Source organism: Sciurus vulgaris (genome assembly GCF_902686455.1).
Source record: "Sciurus vulgaris genome assembly, chromosome: 2".
NCBI lineage: Eukaryota > Metazoa > Chordata > Mammalia > Rodentia > Sciuridae > Sciurus > Sciurus vulgaris.
In genome coordinates this window covers 158581874-158598076 of record NC_136462.1, presented here as the reverse complement: position 1 = coordinate 158598076, position 16203 = coordinate 158581874, and the positions used below count along the sequence as shown (strand labels likewise).

At 35.6% G+C, this 16203-nt stretch overlaps 1 protein-coding gene across 1 annotated transcript in view; it reads right to left on the bottom strand.

Moving 5' to 3' along the window:
• Positions 1–16203, bottom strand: part of RALGAPA2 (Ral GTPase activating protein catalytic subunit alpha 2) — a 309855-nt gene that overhangs the window by 135716 nt on the left and 157936 nt on the right. The window contains 2 exon segments of the mRNA XM_079124240.1: positions 273–401; positions 5025–5153. Of these exon segments, the coding sequence (XP_078980366.1) occupies positions 273–401; positions 5025–5153 (258 nt within the window).

The window sequence follows — 16203 nt, the reverse complement described above, 5'->3', positions numbered from 1 at the left end:
GGATGATTCATTACATAATTATGATCCCTAGGCACAATAAACAGATCTAATAAAAAATACCCAAGGAATATAGTTATTGGGTCTAAATGCAATATGCTCTGAATGTGCTACCTTTATAGCTCCTAAAACAGACTTCTAAAAACAACTACTGGAGCATTTAAAAGATTCAGCAAAATTTCAGGAATAAGTAGATCAGTGTATAAGAATGGAAGATATAATCATATAGCTAGAACTACAATATGCTAAAATTGAGATTCAGTCAAAGACTGTACCTTCACATCTTCAGTTCCTGTAATGACCTCATTCACTTCCGACACTGGCCGAAGCAAAGGGATCTCCTGGTAGGTATTTGGAAAGCACACAAGGGAACCCAGGATGGTGAGAGCTTCCGCACGAGGTGCCTGCAATAAAGGAGTAAAACACATACTTTTCTTTCTGAAATCTAGAAACTTTGGAGACGCAATGACATGTTTTACTTCTTCACAATTTCAAGAGGGAAACTTAATCTTTATAACTATTTTATCTTAACTAGATATACCTTACGATGCCTGGCTTTTTTCCTGGTGAATTTTTAAGCGAGAGGTCTGATTAAGTGCAAAAGCAAATTTCCAAGGAATAGAAAATATACTTGGATGTAAGTAAGTGTTGTGAAAACTGGTCTGTAGGCTCATTCAGAATTAGAATTAGAAAGGCATATATATGACTTATCATGACTATTTTATATGTTTTAGAGTTAGTGTTCATAACAAAACAGAGTAAACAAAATCAACTTAATATTATTTTTGCTGTAAAGAACAATTAACAAAAACTCATCAGGAAGTTGGTTTGGACGTAACTATGAGAAGGAAGAAAGGACACCACCTACCAAATTTCTTATGTTTCTCCAGGAACTAGTTTGTAAAATAGCGAAATAGGAAAGCACTATATCTAACAAGGTACCAGTCACTTATTTGTCCACTCTTGGAAGTAGCTATACATTAAAGAAGGCATTTCACTAGATTTCAATTCAGTCATCACTAACTAGCAGTTGTGATTTACCAAGAATTTACAGTGCCCCCCGTAGGTCTTACTTCAGAGACCAAGCTTTTACTAAAGCAAGTAGAGAAAGGCCACCCAGTTCTAATTGTGGCAGTGAGAGGAGCAGGAAAACATGCTCACTATCTATTCCAGAAGCTCAGTGTGCTCAAGGGTGTAAAGTAGGCCTGCAGGAGTAAGAATGGAACTTGAATTAGAGGTCTGAGAGCAATGCAATAAACTGGTGAAAAAGTGACCAAGGTCAACAGTCAGGGAGCAGCAGAGCAGGTGCAGAAGGGTGAAGGCTGCTCCCTATGGCTTGATGCCTGATTTCATACGGAGCCTAAAGGAGGCATGTAAAGCCACTTCTGTGCTCAGGGTTAAAGTGACAGAGTACTGTGGTGACACTTATAGGAAGCAGGTAGGAGAAAGAAGAGGTTCTAAAATAAGATGTGCTCTGCTTGGGAGAATGAATTTGATGCATCTGTGTGGCATCCAGAGGCACGTGTCCATGAGACAGATGATGAAAGAGTCAGAGGCAGCGATCTTCCAAAGTGTGTTCCAGCAGGGACACAAGGAATTTAAAGGGGGAAAACCCCAAGACTTTAAGGAAAAAGAAGATGCAGAAATATTTGGCTAAATACAAATAGGAGCCTTTAATACACTAGTATACAATGATTTTCAAGTAAGGAAGTATATTTCCCAAAATTATCTGACCATAAACCTGGCTTTCCTCCTTCCTTTTTTCCCCAGAGCATCTTGGGGTTTAGGGTTCTGAAGATTTTCTGAAAGGTTTGTCTTGACCTTCGGAAAGAAAAGTTTGGAAATCAATTTAGGAGCTTTTTCTGTTCAGATGAACTGAATGTATGCCACCTCTGAGAGTGTGCGAGAGAGGGAATGATGACAGAAGTCACAACCTTGGAAGTGGGGAGATACAATGGGAAGAATGTTATCAGCAGACCATAGAAGGCCTCTCTGTGCCCCACCTATGATAACTCCATTTCCTTCCTAAAGAAACTCCTATTCTGCAATGTAACACCACAGATCAGTTTTGTCTGGTTTTTTAAATTTTATAGTAATAAAATTAGAGTATATATTCTTCTGTGTCTTCTTTTCCCTCAGTATTATGCTATGCAACTGACCCTTGTTGTGGCATTATAATATATATTATTCCATGCTGTGCACATGCCACAATTTATTTGTTCTATTGTTGATGGACATTTGGATTTGCTATTGGTTTTTGGCTGTTATAAACAATGTTGCTGTGCACAAACATCTATCCAGTTTTTGGTGACTTATCTGTCTCTATTTCTCTGTCTGTCTCTTTCTTAGTTGCCTCCATCGGGCAGATTTCTATAGCAGATGTACTTCATACTTGCAATTAACTTGTGTTAACTGAAAATTTTGACTGAGAACGTGTACTCCATCCAAACACCTTTCACCAGATCTCCTACAATATTAAACCTTGAGTTTAAATGACAAAGTAATTCAGAGTTGCTGTTCCTTTATATAACCATACATTTACATTCTCATATTCTGTTTTTTTTAAAAAACATTTTTTTATGGAATCAAAATGTGTCTAAAAATAAAAACATTTTTGAAGGCTAGTCATTTATTCTTTGTTGATTCTTTTCTCCAGCTTTGACAGATAATAATTGTATGCATTTAAGGTGTATAACATGTTCTGATACACATATACATTGTAAAATGATGACCATAATTAAGCTAATTAATATATTCACCACCTCATATAGCTGTACCTTTTTGTGGCGAGAATATTAAAGATCAACTCTTGTAGCAAATTGGAAGTTTACAACATAGTATTATTAGTTATAGTCACCATGCTGGCCAGCAGGCCTCAAGAAATTATTCATTCTGCATAACTAAAACTTCATGCCCTTTAACTATCATCACACCATCTCCCATGACATTCCTCAGCTCCTGACAACCACCATTATATCCTCGGTGAATCTGACTTTTTTAGACTTCAGATGTAAGTGAGAATATGCGGTACAGTGTTTGTCTTTCTGTGACTAACTTACTAAGCAGAATGTCCTCCAAATTCTTCCATGGTGTTCAAAATGAAAAGATTTTCTTCTTTTTAAAGGCTAAATAACATTTTACTGTGTGCATAAATATTTTCTTTATCAATACATCCAGTGATGTACACTTAAATTGGTTTTATAACTTGGCCACTTGTGAATAATGCTGCAATGAACACAATGCAGATATTCCTTTGAAATACAAGTTCCATTTCGTTTCACTATATGCATAGAAGAGTTTCTGGATCATATAATAGTTCTATTTTAAATAGTTGAAGAACTTCACTACTATTTTCCATAACGGCTGCAGTCATTTATGTTCCCATCAACAGTGTACAAAAGTTCCCTTTCTTCTACATCCTTACCAATTTGTTTCTTTTGTCTTTGTGACAACAGTCATCCTAACAGTGTTTTTAATCTGCATTTCCCTGAAGGTTAGTGATGTTAAGTATTTTTTTTTCATATACCTGTTGGCCAACTGTTTGTGTGGAAGACTACTTTAAATAGCCCATCTGGTTAAAAGACAACATTTTCACAGAGAATGACCCCCCTTGTGCTACACTATCTGTATGAAAGGCTGTAGCATTATAAAATTTTTAGAACACTGTCTTAGAAAATAATAAAAATTTCAAAAAAGTATGATTTTTTTTCTTCCTATATCCTATAAATTGTTTCAACATTATTTTGAGTCACTAAAAATAGGCTTGAAAGTTCTTTGAGATTAATTATCCTAAAATCTTTTTGAAATAATGAAGTATAACTCTGAATAGATAATAGTTGTACAGAGGACAAATGAGAAAGCCATATTATTCACAAAAAACCTCTAATTGAATAAATGAACATTTTTCTCTTGTTTCCTTTCCCTCATTCTTTTCATTTGCTCTTGTCTCTTTTTGCTTCTATATGTTGTTTCCACTAATTTTTTTTTCATTATCTTTATAAGAAAAAAAATAGCATGTAAAAATACCATTAGTTGTACAAAGTATTTAAAAATCTAATTTAAAACCTGGGGCTCAGAGTTTGATTTCTCCCTGCACAGAAAAAAATAAGTAGAGTGAAAAAGTAACTATGTAGTAAACAAAATTTAGGATGTTAGATACTCACACTGACTTCAATACAAATCCCTGACAAATAGTAAAGCTTATTTAATTTTTATCATTTGAAGGGGAAAAATGACTCTTAACAGACAAAAGTTGTATACAACATAAATGGGAAAGGCCCTTTAAATTTAAATGTGTAAGAATATTCTCTCAAAAGGCATTAAAATGCTGCGTAAATACTGGTGGTAAATGTAGAGACTGAAAATAAATTCTTTTTGTAGCCTTTAATACTCATTCAGTCTACTTTATTCTAATTTTTAGTATAAGAATTCTGTGAGAGTTTTCTGGCACATTAATAAGAAAATAAATATTTCTTTCTAAGTAAAAAAAAAATAGTGTTATAATATTTTAAGAAAATATTTCCAGGACTGAGGGTAAGATGGAGTACAAGTTTAGCATGCATGAGGCCCTGGGTTTAATTCTTAGGACCACTCACAAAAATTTTTGTTTCTATGAGAATAATAATAACCAAGACACAACTAAACAGCAACAACATTGTACTGCTAATATACACTTAAAATTCTCTCTTACTTCGGACAGTCATGTCTGTACCACCACTTACCAGAAAATTCTAATAAGATTCAAGAAAAAAAATTCTGCTTTTGACTGTGTAAATGTGCTGAAATATTAGTGAGGATATGATTTCTCACACTTTGGCCTTTTGATGAAACGCCTTTCCAATACCAGTGTGTCATCTTATCCTACAATTTCACACATCAGCTGCCAGGGTATCTACCCTGAGAGCCCAGTTTCACATTGCACTAATGAGACAACACCTGTTACAAGTGGAGAAATCTGAACCTTGTTAGCGATTGAGAAGCCTCCTGGGAGCCTGGAGAGGCTGGATGCTGAGCATTGTCATACTCACCGCCAACATGTCTGTACTGAGGACCCTGGCTGCAGCCGTAATGAAGTCTCCCACCAGCATGGAGAATCCAGGCAAACCCAGGGAAAAGAAGCGGGGTGGACAGTGCCTTATAATGGTATTTAAGATATCCTAAAAGGGAATATAAGAAAACACTATTTATTATTATTATTATTTGCCATACTGGGGATTGAACCCAGGGGCAGTCTACCACTGTACTACATCCCTGAGCCCTTTTTCTCTTTTATTTTGAGACAGTGTCTCAATAAGTTGCTGAGGCTGGGCTCAAACTTGTGATCACCTTGCCTCAGCCTCCCAAGTTGCTGGGATAACAGGCATGTACCACCAAGCCCAGCTGTCACAACTGTATTTTTTTTTTTTTTTTTTTTTTTTTTTTGTGGTGCTGGGGATTGAACCCAGGGCCTTGTGCATGCAAGGCAAACACTCTACCAACTGAGCTATATCCCCAGCCCCATCACTGCAATTTTTAAGAACAAAATTCCAAACTAGTTTGTGTGTAAATATGACCCCTATATATTAATCTAGGAGAATGTGGATGACAGAAATTTTTTAGTGACGAGGTACCAGGAGATGAGGTACTACAATGGTTATTGTACCTATTTTACAGGTAAGAGAATGAAGACACCAAACTGTAAGATGATCCAAAAATCTAAACAGTAGCAGTGAGAGAAGACAGTTTTTCTGTATTCCACCTAACGGTGACTACTTGGACAAGCTTCAGGAGTGTTGAGGTAGATATATAAATAAAACCTATCACTAAAAAAAGAATATTTTCTGGTTTTAGTCTTCAATTTTTAAAAGTTAAAACACACTGTTAACATTAAGGAATATTAAAGAAGTCATGGAAATAGAAATTTTCACTTTTCAGGTAATTTTATGCCCTGACAAATGGAAATGTATGGAATGCCCCAGTAATGCTGTGATCACTGATGTACTAAGGTCAGAGAGTCAATGTAGCTGTGAGGAAATGTGTGATCACAAGGCTTAAATACACACTGCAGCAGTAGCCTTCTGCATTAAGAGCAACACATGCCCCAGAAGCCTTGCATCCCATGTCTATAATGGCTGTCATTTGTGACCGGCCACCCCACCTCCCAACCTCCAACTCTGTTCTGAGGCAGTCACCTCATTCCTGCCTGTGACAAATCAGAGATTCTGATTTCTTAGTTCAGAGACACTGAACAGCACTCATGCCATCATGGCCAGGCCACACTTCTGAAGCCATCTGTACAAGTCTGTATGTAAGAGGGGTAGTAAGAAAACCATAAACTTCATTTGGCCAGGAATATTATTCAAACACACTAAAGTACTACAGGTATTGACTTATATAATCTATAGTTAGTACCATTATATGATTAAGAAGTAAAATTTAAAAGATCTACAGTTTCTGAACTTTTGGAAAAAATTCTTTAAAACAATTCTGATTTAACTGTATTAGAGCACAGTAGTAGCAATATGCTAAATTCTAATATATTAACTTAAGTCCTTCATAATACAAATAACCTCATTTGACAACTTACCTTCTTGAAACAGCATTTACAAAACATTTTTCTTAAGATTTATTTTTCCTTACATAGTAGACTCATTTAATTTCTATAAATCATACTATTTGTATCATTAACATGACTGAACAATGTTTTATCTGTTGGAGCTTACAAATGGTAAACAGTTTAGCAAGTGCTAATTTAAAGTTTTGGCATTTTGGCAGACTTTTTCCCGTGCTAAAAATAAATAAACATACAGATAGATGGATAAGAGGAAGGAAGGAAGGGAAGAAAAGTCTGAACCACGCTTCTTCTCAGTTAATGTTTAACCTGCTTTAATCACACCCTGTGACACACTTTAGGGTTCCTATCAGTAAAGACAAACATTCTGAGGGGACCAGCAGATGGGTGCTGCTGTTTAGAAAGTGTGTGGTAAACTCATGCTCCAGGAGTAGAACAAAAGATCCACCTTTTTCATAATTAAGCCTCTGATTAATGCCCTGGGCTCCTCACCACACACCTGTAATTACTCACAGAGGTACGCATTGTGCTGGGCCTTGACTCGGAATATCAGACATCAAGCTATCCGGCAGCAGATGGAAGCACATTTCTGTTGACATATGCTGCAATGAAAGGATTCGTGCAAACCTGGCTAGCAAGGTAGCATAATGCCATGCATCTGAAGATTAATAATGCAAACAACCATGATGTTAACTTTGTTATGTTTGTGTTAATTCCATCTGTTGAGATGAAGAACTAAAAACCTGAAGCCTATGGGTTTTAAAAATCTTTAACACATAACACATACTTAACTCAAATAAGCCATTTTTACCATTGGAATTTAAAGTTTTAATTAAAAAATGCTTTTCTGGGATAGGTTTATGGGCATTAGGAACTAAATCCTTTAATAAGCTAAAGCCAGAATTTGTAAATGGAATCCATCTTGCTTTATAATATTTGTATGTGTAAAGGCAATGATCTGTAAAATGGGGCATTCAGAAAAAAATTACTAAGTTGCCATGATCCTAAAGACAGCAGCTATGCATGTAGCTGAGATAAAGTCACACGACTCCCCCAGTCCCTGGACCTCAGCCAGTCACTTCAACAGAATATGTTTCTATGGGCAAGAAGATTGGAAAGAGGGCACAATAACAGATGGCTAGCCTAACCTACTCTGCCACCCACGTAAGACTGAGCCCCGAGGAGAAGCAGGGCCCATGCCACACTCACCAAAGAGCATTGGGGTAGGGTTAATGTGGGGGTTAAAGAGGGAACTATATGACAAGTCAGCCAAATTACAGTCACATGTCTGCTTCCTTTGCTTATCCACACTGATATGGAACAATTCAAAGATTCTACCTTTGCAATAACATTTTAAAATTAGGAATAACCATGTGTTACTCAAAAGAGAGCAGCTGCAGACAACAATAAAGTTCGCCATTTCTAACTAATTGTAGAATTCTTCCTTTTCACCTTTTGCTTTAAGAGTATTAAGATCACAGTTGTAATTGGAATCAATCTTCCGAAATAAATATAAAATAAAAATCTTCAGACTCTGAACTTTCTTTGCAGTTTCCAAGGCTGATGCGTATATACATAAGACAGACTAGAGCTTCCCACACATGAATCATTCAACTCTCATGCATTTTGCCATATTCACCTCAAAGGCAAACATGATATGCCTAATCAGTTTTCCAAGTGACCCATTTTTTTTTAACTTAAATATAAGTATTCTGGAAAATTAGTATAATTTGTCTTAGAAAATACACCCTTAAATAAATATAATGACAGTCAGGCAATGATACTGAGTTTTTGCTAAAAGTATCACTGACAGATGGCGGTCTGAGACAGGCCTTCCTCTTAAAAAGGTTGGTCTGAATTTTCAGGGTGGTGTAAGAACACCCTTCTATCTTCTCCAGGTGACCTACCTGAAAGTAACACAAGCACTGGCCAACACAAGGAAAAAGGCTATTTAGTGCTGCCTCAGCTTTGACCATGAGCAGGAAATGCCCCTGCACTCAAACTCTGCCCTGGTAAAAGAACTCCAAAATCCGGGCCATGAGGCCTGGGTTCAAAGACGCGTGAGACTGTAGGCAAGTCATGTCACGCCTGGGCTTCACATTTCTCCTCCATAAAATGGGATGCTTCTCACTTAAGGACTAATATGTAACAGGTTAATAGATGTGGACATATGATTTTGTAAACTACAAATGATCATACAGAGGTAAATAGGGTTACAAGTAAACAAAAATTTAAAAGGGGAAGGACTCTGAAGGATTTCACTATACAGAATCTACTTTATAGGTTCAGTTTGGATAATTCAGCAAAATATTACTTTTTTGATCCACACAAAGAGTATTTTAAAAATCATTTCAAAGGTTGCACAAACAAGCCTCTTGGATCACACATTTTCCCAGAAATTAAAAAGCTCCAGATATCAGTGCCCTCAAACAATATTATGAACAAATCATTACACAATTAGGCATAGTGTATATAACTTGTAAGATAAACAAGGAAACAAAAAACAGAAAAAGGATCATCTTAGATTTTCCAGATTTCATTCTTTTGAGGAATTCTAGAACTTACCCCAAATAATGAGTCTGGTAGCAATAATTAGTTTCTTTCTCACTCTAAACAGACTCAACAATAAAGCAAAATAACAGCTCAATGGTAAATGGAGTATAAAGTAGGAATTAAGTTTATTCTTTAAGGCTGATCAGTCTGAAGCATAGACAAAACTCTTTCATATGCTTTTTGTTCAAAGGAAATAATCATGCAAAATGTTGTAACATGGTGAAGAGGATACCAAATTAGTATTTTTCTCTTCTTTGGTGAAAAGTTCATGTGCACACTATATACTGAGTGTGAAAAGATAGATTGTAAAATGATAATTGTGAATTTGTAGCTTATCAAAAGATACGGGTTTATGAGAAAGTAACTGGTGAGAACATCTGTCTCTTATCACTGATCTTGCAAAAAATCAGGTAATTCAAATAGAGGCGTGTTGTTTCCTATCCTCCAAAGCACAGTTCTATAAACACAAACCACATTCAGCCTGGTAAATGAATCGCTTTAATTGAATGCTATGTACACAGTAACTGGAAAAACCATAAGTGATAAGAAAAACATATGGTGATGGCAACAGAAATTGGTTTATTCATTTTGCATAGTGTTGTTTCTTTAGTTCTCTTATAATTGACCTTTAGAACGATAAATGTGTAAAATAATTTTGTTTATTATGGCTCCAAACCTTCCAACAATTACACAAAATGAAAATTTAAAAGGAAGGATTCATTCTGGAAGCATTTCCATTGTTTACATAATTGCACAGCTATAATTTAGTGCTCGTGTTGTTATGGAAAATAAAAAAAGGGTTATTATGGGCCATTTCAATTCAAAATATTGCACAGTGGTGTCAAAAAAAATGGGGGAAAATGTTCACTTTAAAACAGTTTAAAAAGGATTAGCCCTATAAATGAAAACATTTCAATATAGTATCCTATGAAATACAAATGTTCAAGAAGTAGCCATCCTTCAAACCCTATTAGAAATGTTGCGACTGTACTTTCACATCAATTACATATATATTATTCACTTAATATTTGTTCATAGCCCAGCAGATGATGTTTGTAACACAATAGCTGGCCATCTGTCTCCCTGCCTTTCCTTAGCCTACTTATGCTTGCTTCTCAAGAGCAAACAGATCCGGTTATTCCACCTAAAGTCACTCAGACACTCCACAAGGCCAAACAGAATCATCAAGAAATATAATCTGCATATGCAAAATCATCCATCCCCTCATTTAACTTTTTTATTTTAAGAAAACTACAATGCTACACAGATGATTTTACTGCTATTTTTCAGGGAAGATGGCTATCTTTTAACCAGAAAATTCTATAGGAAGCTCTATTATTTGGTAAAGAGGAGAATGTTGGGATCTACTTAACCCAGTAGTCTGGTTAATGAATACATATAACTTGTTTCATACTTAAGCAATTAATTACAAAAATATTTGAATACAGAGGGACACTTTTAACAGTACTTTAAACCTAGATATATTTACAGCTTCCATAACAATTATAAGCAGCCACAATCATGTAGTGCCTGGAGGACTATTTGTAAATATCAGTTATTGCCTGCTTGGCAATGTTCAGAAATGCTGAGCGGTGAGCATTAGCAACTAAAAGAACAGATCTTTAGAGGCCTCAAATCCCAAGGCCTGGTCTTCTCCCTTCTCCAAGTGGATCTGTTTTTTCAGCCCTGTGCATAAAGACATCCTCTATAGACTATAAGCTGCTACCTGTTTTTTGGTGACAAAAAAATAAAAGCCTTGTCATTATGGTCCTTAAAAACAGCAGAATATTCGCAGTACCATTACTGCACTTTCAGAAAAGTCACTGGAAAAAGACAGCAGGACAAAGCTTCAAATTACTTTCAAGATCTGGGCTAAATAATATATGGTACATGCTATATATTATTTGTTAAAATGGCCAACTATGGTGCAATCTGGGGGAAAAAAACAGATTTTTTTTTTTTCAATTTCTGGACAAAATGTGACTTCTTTGGGTATAACTATATTACCAAGGCCTGGAGAAATAGGACAGCACAGAGTAATTGGGTTCTGTGGCCTGAGAATCAGTCACCTAGTCCTTCTCTCCATGAGGACTATGATGGAGAATACACTGAGCGTCGTGAAAAAGTACAAAGGGCATAGGGAAGTGTGATACAAATGGCCATGATACATTTACAAAGTATCAGGGTTTTAGGAGTGACTGAACAAGCAGACAGATGACACAAAACTGCTGCAGCCTCAACCCTAAAAGAAGAGCTTTGGATATATATTTTTTAATGATTGCTTTACAACTAATTCTTCATCTGTGAAGAAAAGTCTGGCTGACCTGTAAAATGAAAACTGTGACTATTCTGCTTCATGAAAAGTGGGTGATAAATAGATTTGAACCACTATATATGACTTTTATTTTATATTAGGGTTAAGTCACCAGGCTATCTTGACTGCTTCTTCTTTTTGTTATTTGCAACAGCTTTATTGAGATATAATGCATATGTAATAAAAATCTACCCTATAAAGTATACAAAATAGCTTTTAGTATAATCACAGAATTGTGCAACTATCACCACTATCTAATTTGAGAACATTTCATTACCCCAAAATGAAATCTTATATCCATTAACAGCCACTTCCCATTTCCCCTCCACCTAGTACCCAGCAACCACTAATCTACCATCTAACTCTATGGAGTTGCCTACCCGGGATATTTCAGAATATGGAATCATATAGTACATGGCATTTCATAATTGATTTCTTTCACTTAACATGTTTAAAATGTTCATTCATGTTGTAAAATATATCAATTAATTAATTCCTTTTTATAACTGAATAATGTCATTGTATTGATATTCTACATTTTGCCTTTTCATCAGTTGATGGACATTTGACTTGTTTCTACCTCTTGGTGACACTGAATAGTGTTGCTATGAAAATTTGTGTACAAATTTCACTTGAATATCTGTTGTCAATATTCTTGGGTATACACCTAGTAGTGAAATTGTTTTTTTACAAATTACATGTTTACATTCTGAGGAACTGTAAAACTGTTTTCCACAGAAACTCTACCATTTTATGTTCTCACCAGGAAAGCACAAGGGTTCCAATTTCTCCACTTCCTTCTGGACATTTATTATCCCCTCTTCTAAAAAAATTTGTTATTATAGCCAACCTAGTGAGTGTGAAATGGTACCTTGTGGTTGTGATTTGTGTTTTCTGATGGTGAGCATCTTTTCATGTAGTTGTTGGCCATTTTTATATTTTATTTGGAGAGAGTTATATTCTTCACTTATTTTATATTTGGGTTGTTTATCGTTTTGCTGTTGAGAGGTAAGACTTTCCATATTCTGGGCACTAGGACCTTTATCAAATATATACTTTGCAAATATTTTCTACAATTTTGTGAGCCACCTTTTCACTCACTCACTTGATAGTGTCCTTGGACGCACAAAAGATTCTAACTTTGATGAAGGAAAATGTATCCACTTTTTCCTTTGTTGATTGTGTTTTTTGTGTCATATCTAAGTCTCTACTGCCAAATCCAAGACTGTTAAGATTTCCTTTCTTTTCTTCTAAGAATTTTAATTTTATCTCTTACATTTAGGTCTTGGATCCATTTTAAGTTAAATTTTCCATATGGCATCAGGTAAGGGTCTGATTTTATTCCTTTGCATGTAGATATCTAGTTGACTCAGTACCATTTGAAGAGACTATTCTTTTCCCCTTGAATTATTTTTGCACCTTCATCAAAAGACAGTTGACCACATATCTTTATTTCTGGAGTATTAATTCTATTTCATCAATCTCTAAATTTCTACTAATACCACACTGTTTTGCATATTGTAGCTTTGTAGTAAGTTTTGGAATAAAAAACTATTAGTTCTCTTTGTTCTTCTTTTCAAGATTATTTTGGTTATCAGGATTCCATATGAATTTTAGGACCTGCTTTTCTATTTCTGCAAAAAAGTCTATCGGGATTTTGATAGGAACTGTAATGAATCTGTAGATCAGTTTTGGGAGTACTGTCAAGCTTATGTCTTCCGAACTAGGAATATGGGGCATTTTTCAATTTATTTGGGCAGTTTTTAAGTTATTATAGCAACATTTACAGTTTATAGTATGCTCATGATGCACCTACTTATATAGATTTATTTCTAAGTATCTTATTCTTTCTGATGCTAGTATAAATGAGAATTCATTCAATTTTCAAATTGTCCATTCTGGTGCAAAGGAATAAATTTGACTTTGGCATAGTGATCTTGTATCCGGGAATCTTGCAGAATTCATTTATTAGTTATAATAATGTGTGTATGTTTATGTGTGTATATGTATGAGTATTACACAGGGTTTTCCAAATATAAGATCAAATCATGTATAAATACAGATAACCTTCCTTTTTCTTCCCAGGCTGGGTGCCTTTTATTTCATTTTCTTATTGACTGGCCTGGGTAGAATCTATAAGTACACTGCTGAACAGAAGAGGTAAAAACAGATATCCTTGTCTTGTTCTTGATCTTTGAATGTGGGAATTTAAAATGGAAATGCCGGTTATTTCTTGGGAAATAACCAAGAAAGAAAGGTAGGAAGAAAGTCAGAGACTTGTGGCATTCAAACTCAAGGAAACCTTTTTCAAATATTTTTGGAGAATGATAATTAGTGCTCTCCACAAGAATACATAGAATACTAAGGATCAGAGCCTCCAAGAAAGAATTTACCCTCCATCACATGAATCGAGTAATTCCCTTAACCCCAATCTTCAGCCACATGAAGAAAACTTAAAGCCCCTTTTCTCTGACCAACACAACACTCTACTTACAGTCCATGGATCAAGAGAGGCTGCTGTCTTTCATGTGTGCTTCCAATAATGGGCATTTCACAGTCCACTGTGACTAACAGGAAGATTGCAAACCTACTAGGAAATTCTGGTGCATTTATAATTCCTTAATGTTAGGAAAACTGTTGGAGGGTCATGGAAAGAAGTGACTTACCAGCTGTACCAACAGCATGTTGAAGACACTGTGGCCTGACTATGAAATGACTATCTTAGTTGTGACCCTGATAAGACTCAAATCTGCAACATTACAGTTTGTATAACAGGTTGGCTTAATGAGGTTGATGCAGATGCTCAAGAGCAGTTATTAAATCCTCACAATGAGACTTCAGCAAATGAGGCCTTCAACAAGTTGGTGCCAGCAAGTGTCAGCAGTGAGAGCGACTTAACTACATCAGACTCTGAACATGGGACAAAAATGCAGCACACCAAAAGAAGACCAGACTTGATGGCCAAAGCTGAGGGATAAGTCTATGCAGAAAGGTGTTTATACATTGCCAAGAAAGCTATTAGGGGCTAGGAAGCACACAGGAGGACACTAAAATCTGGTTTTTCTGAATCAACCAGCTGTTTGTTTCAGAAAACACTGAGTCCACGTTCTCTGCCTCCTGCATACCCCACCCTTAAAGCTTTTAAAATGTTCTTTAGCAGAGGAAAAACCAAAAGGTCACTGCCATCGCAGATAACAGGGTGGTTAAAAAGGTACTTACAGTACATAGTCGTGTAAGTAATATTATTAAGGAAGGAACTTCACAAATGGGCAAAATTTGCACATACATAATACAGGATTAGTGAGATAAGCAATGATACTATTACTAGGTTTATTGTTCATCCTGTCTCAAGAATGTATCAGTAAGAAATACACTCTGAGAATACTGACTAGAAATTCTTAGATGAAATCATAGGTTTAATATGGTCAGGTGCTATTGTTCTTTCATTTCTTTTGCTTTACATAACAATCATTTAAAAACACAAATAATACTTTTGTGTAAGGTATACTTTCAAGTGAAGTTGAGTAAGTCCTGAAGCTTAAATCCTACCAACTCTCAAGGAAATATTATTACATGAGGGAACTGGTTCATAATGTACTATCTTCAAGAGAAGAACAGGTTTCCTAACAAAGCATTCTTCTTAGGAAACTTGCTAGAGAGAAACTATGTGTGTGTGGTGGGGAGAGGGGGCAGTGAGAGCAAGTGCATAAGAGGATACTAAGAGGAAAAAAAATTAAAAATTTACCAGGATTCCAATAAGAAATCAAAGTTCCTATTTTTCCCTTAAAATGAACAGTGGAAAACACATACCAGTTGTGACTTCTGTGCTCATTTAATGCTACCATACGACCTAGGTCTTCCAAAGTCATCAAGACTAATGTCCCTTGCATTTAAACTTGTTTCGTGTTGAAATGGGAAACCATTCTCAGCTCTCAGTTTTGCATGAAAATGAGCCTGCATTGTGACCTTTGCCCAAGAGTAGGTTAAAGAGGAAAAACTATTTCTGTCAGTTTCCCATGTTCTCTGGTGTGTTCTCATATTAGAAAAGAAATCAACTTTAGAATATAATTAGTACTCATTTCTTTCAATCTGAGATAACACAAAATGCATGCTCTCTAGTTTGTTTTCTTATAAACAAAATATCTGCACATAGCAGCAATAGTGAACCTCTCAACAATTTTGTGTTCTGTTAAAAAAAAAAAAAAAAAAAGGTGGGGGGGGGGCAACATCATGGCCATTCAATTAAAGGAGTCTATAAACTGTCCCATAGATGGGATCAGAGGCCTGCAAGAATTATGCAGAGCAAGCACAGCAGGTAATGTTTTTAGTTTCTGCTTGGATGACAGAATTATAGCTTTTGTTTTGTAATTTGTATTTGAATAAAGAGCTCTCAAGAATGGCTGAAATTTGATAGAAAATTTCAAAACAAGCTAGTTATATTATACTGCTTATGAAGCAACCTCAGGCAAGTTCCACTAACAAACTAGCAATTAACACAAATCTGCACATTCAAAAGCCCATCCCATTAGAATCCTACCACACACGCACACAAAAAGAGGTGACCATTAAGAATAATCAATCAACCTCTACAGAAGGACAAACAGGTCCTTCCTTCAAATTCTAGGAATACCTGCTTTACCTTTTGGCTCTTAATTTACACATAATAAAATTCATTTGGGGAGCCTAAGAAGCACTTTCTCTTTTTCTTTAAATAAAGGTAGTTTATAACAGATGTTGGAGGGAATAAGGGAGAAGGAAAAGGGGGCTTTAAAGATAAGATTTCAGTGAG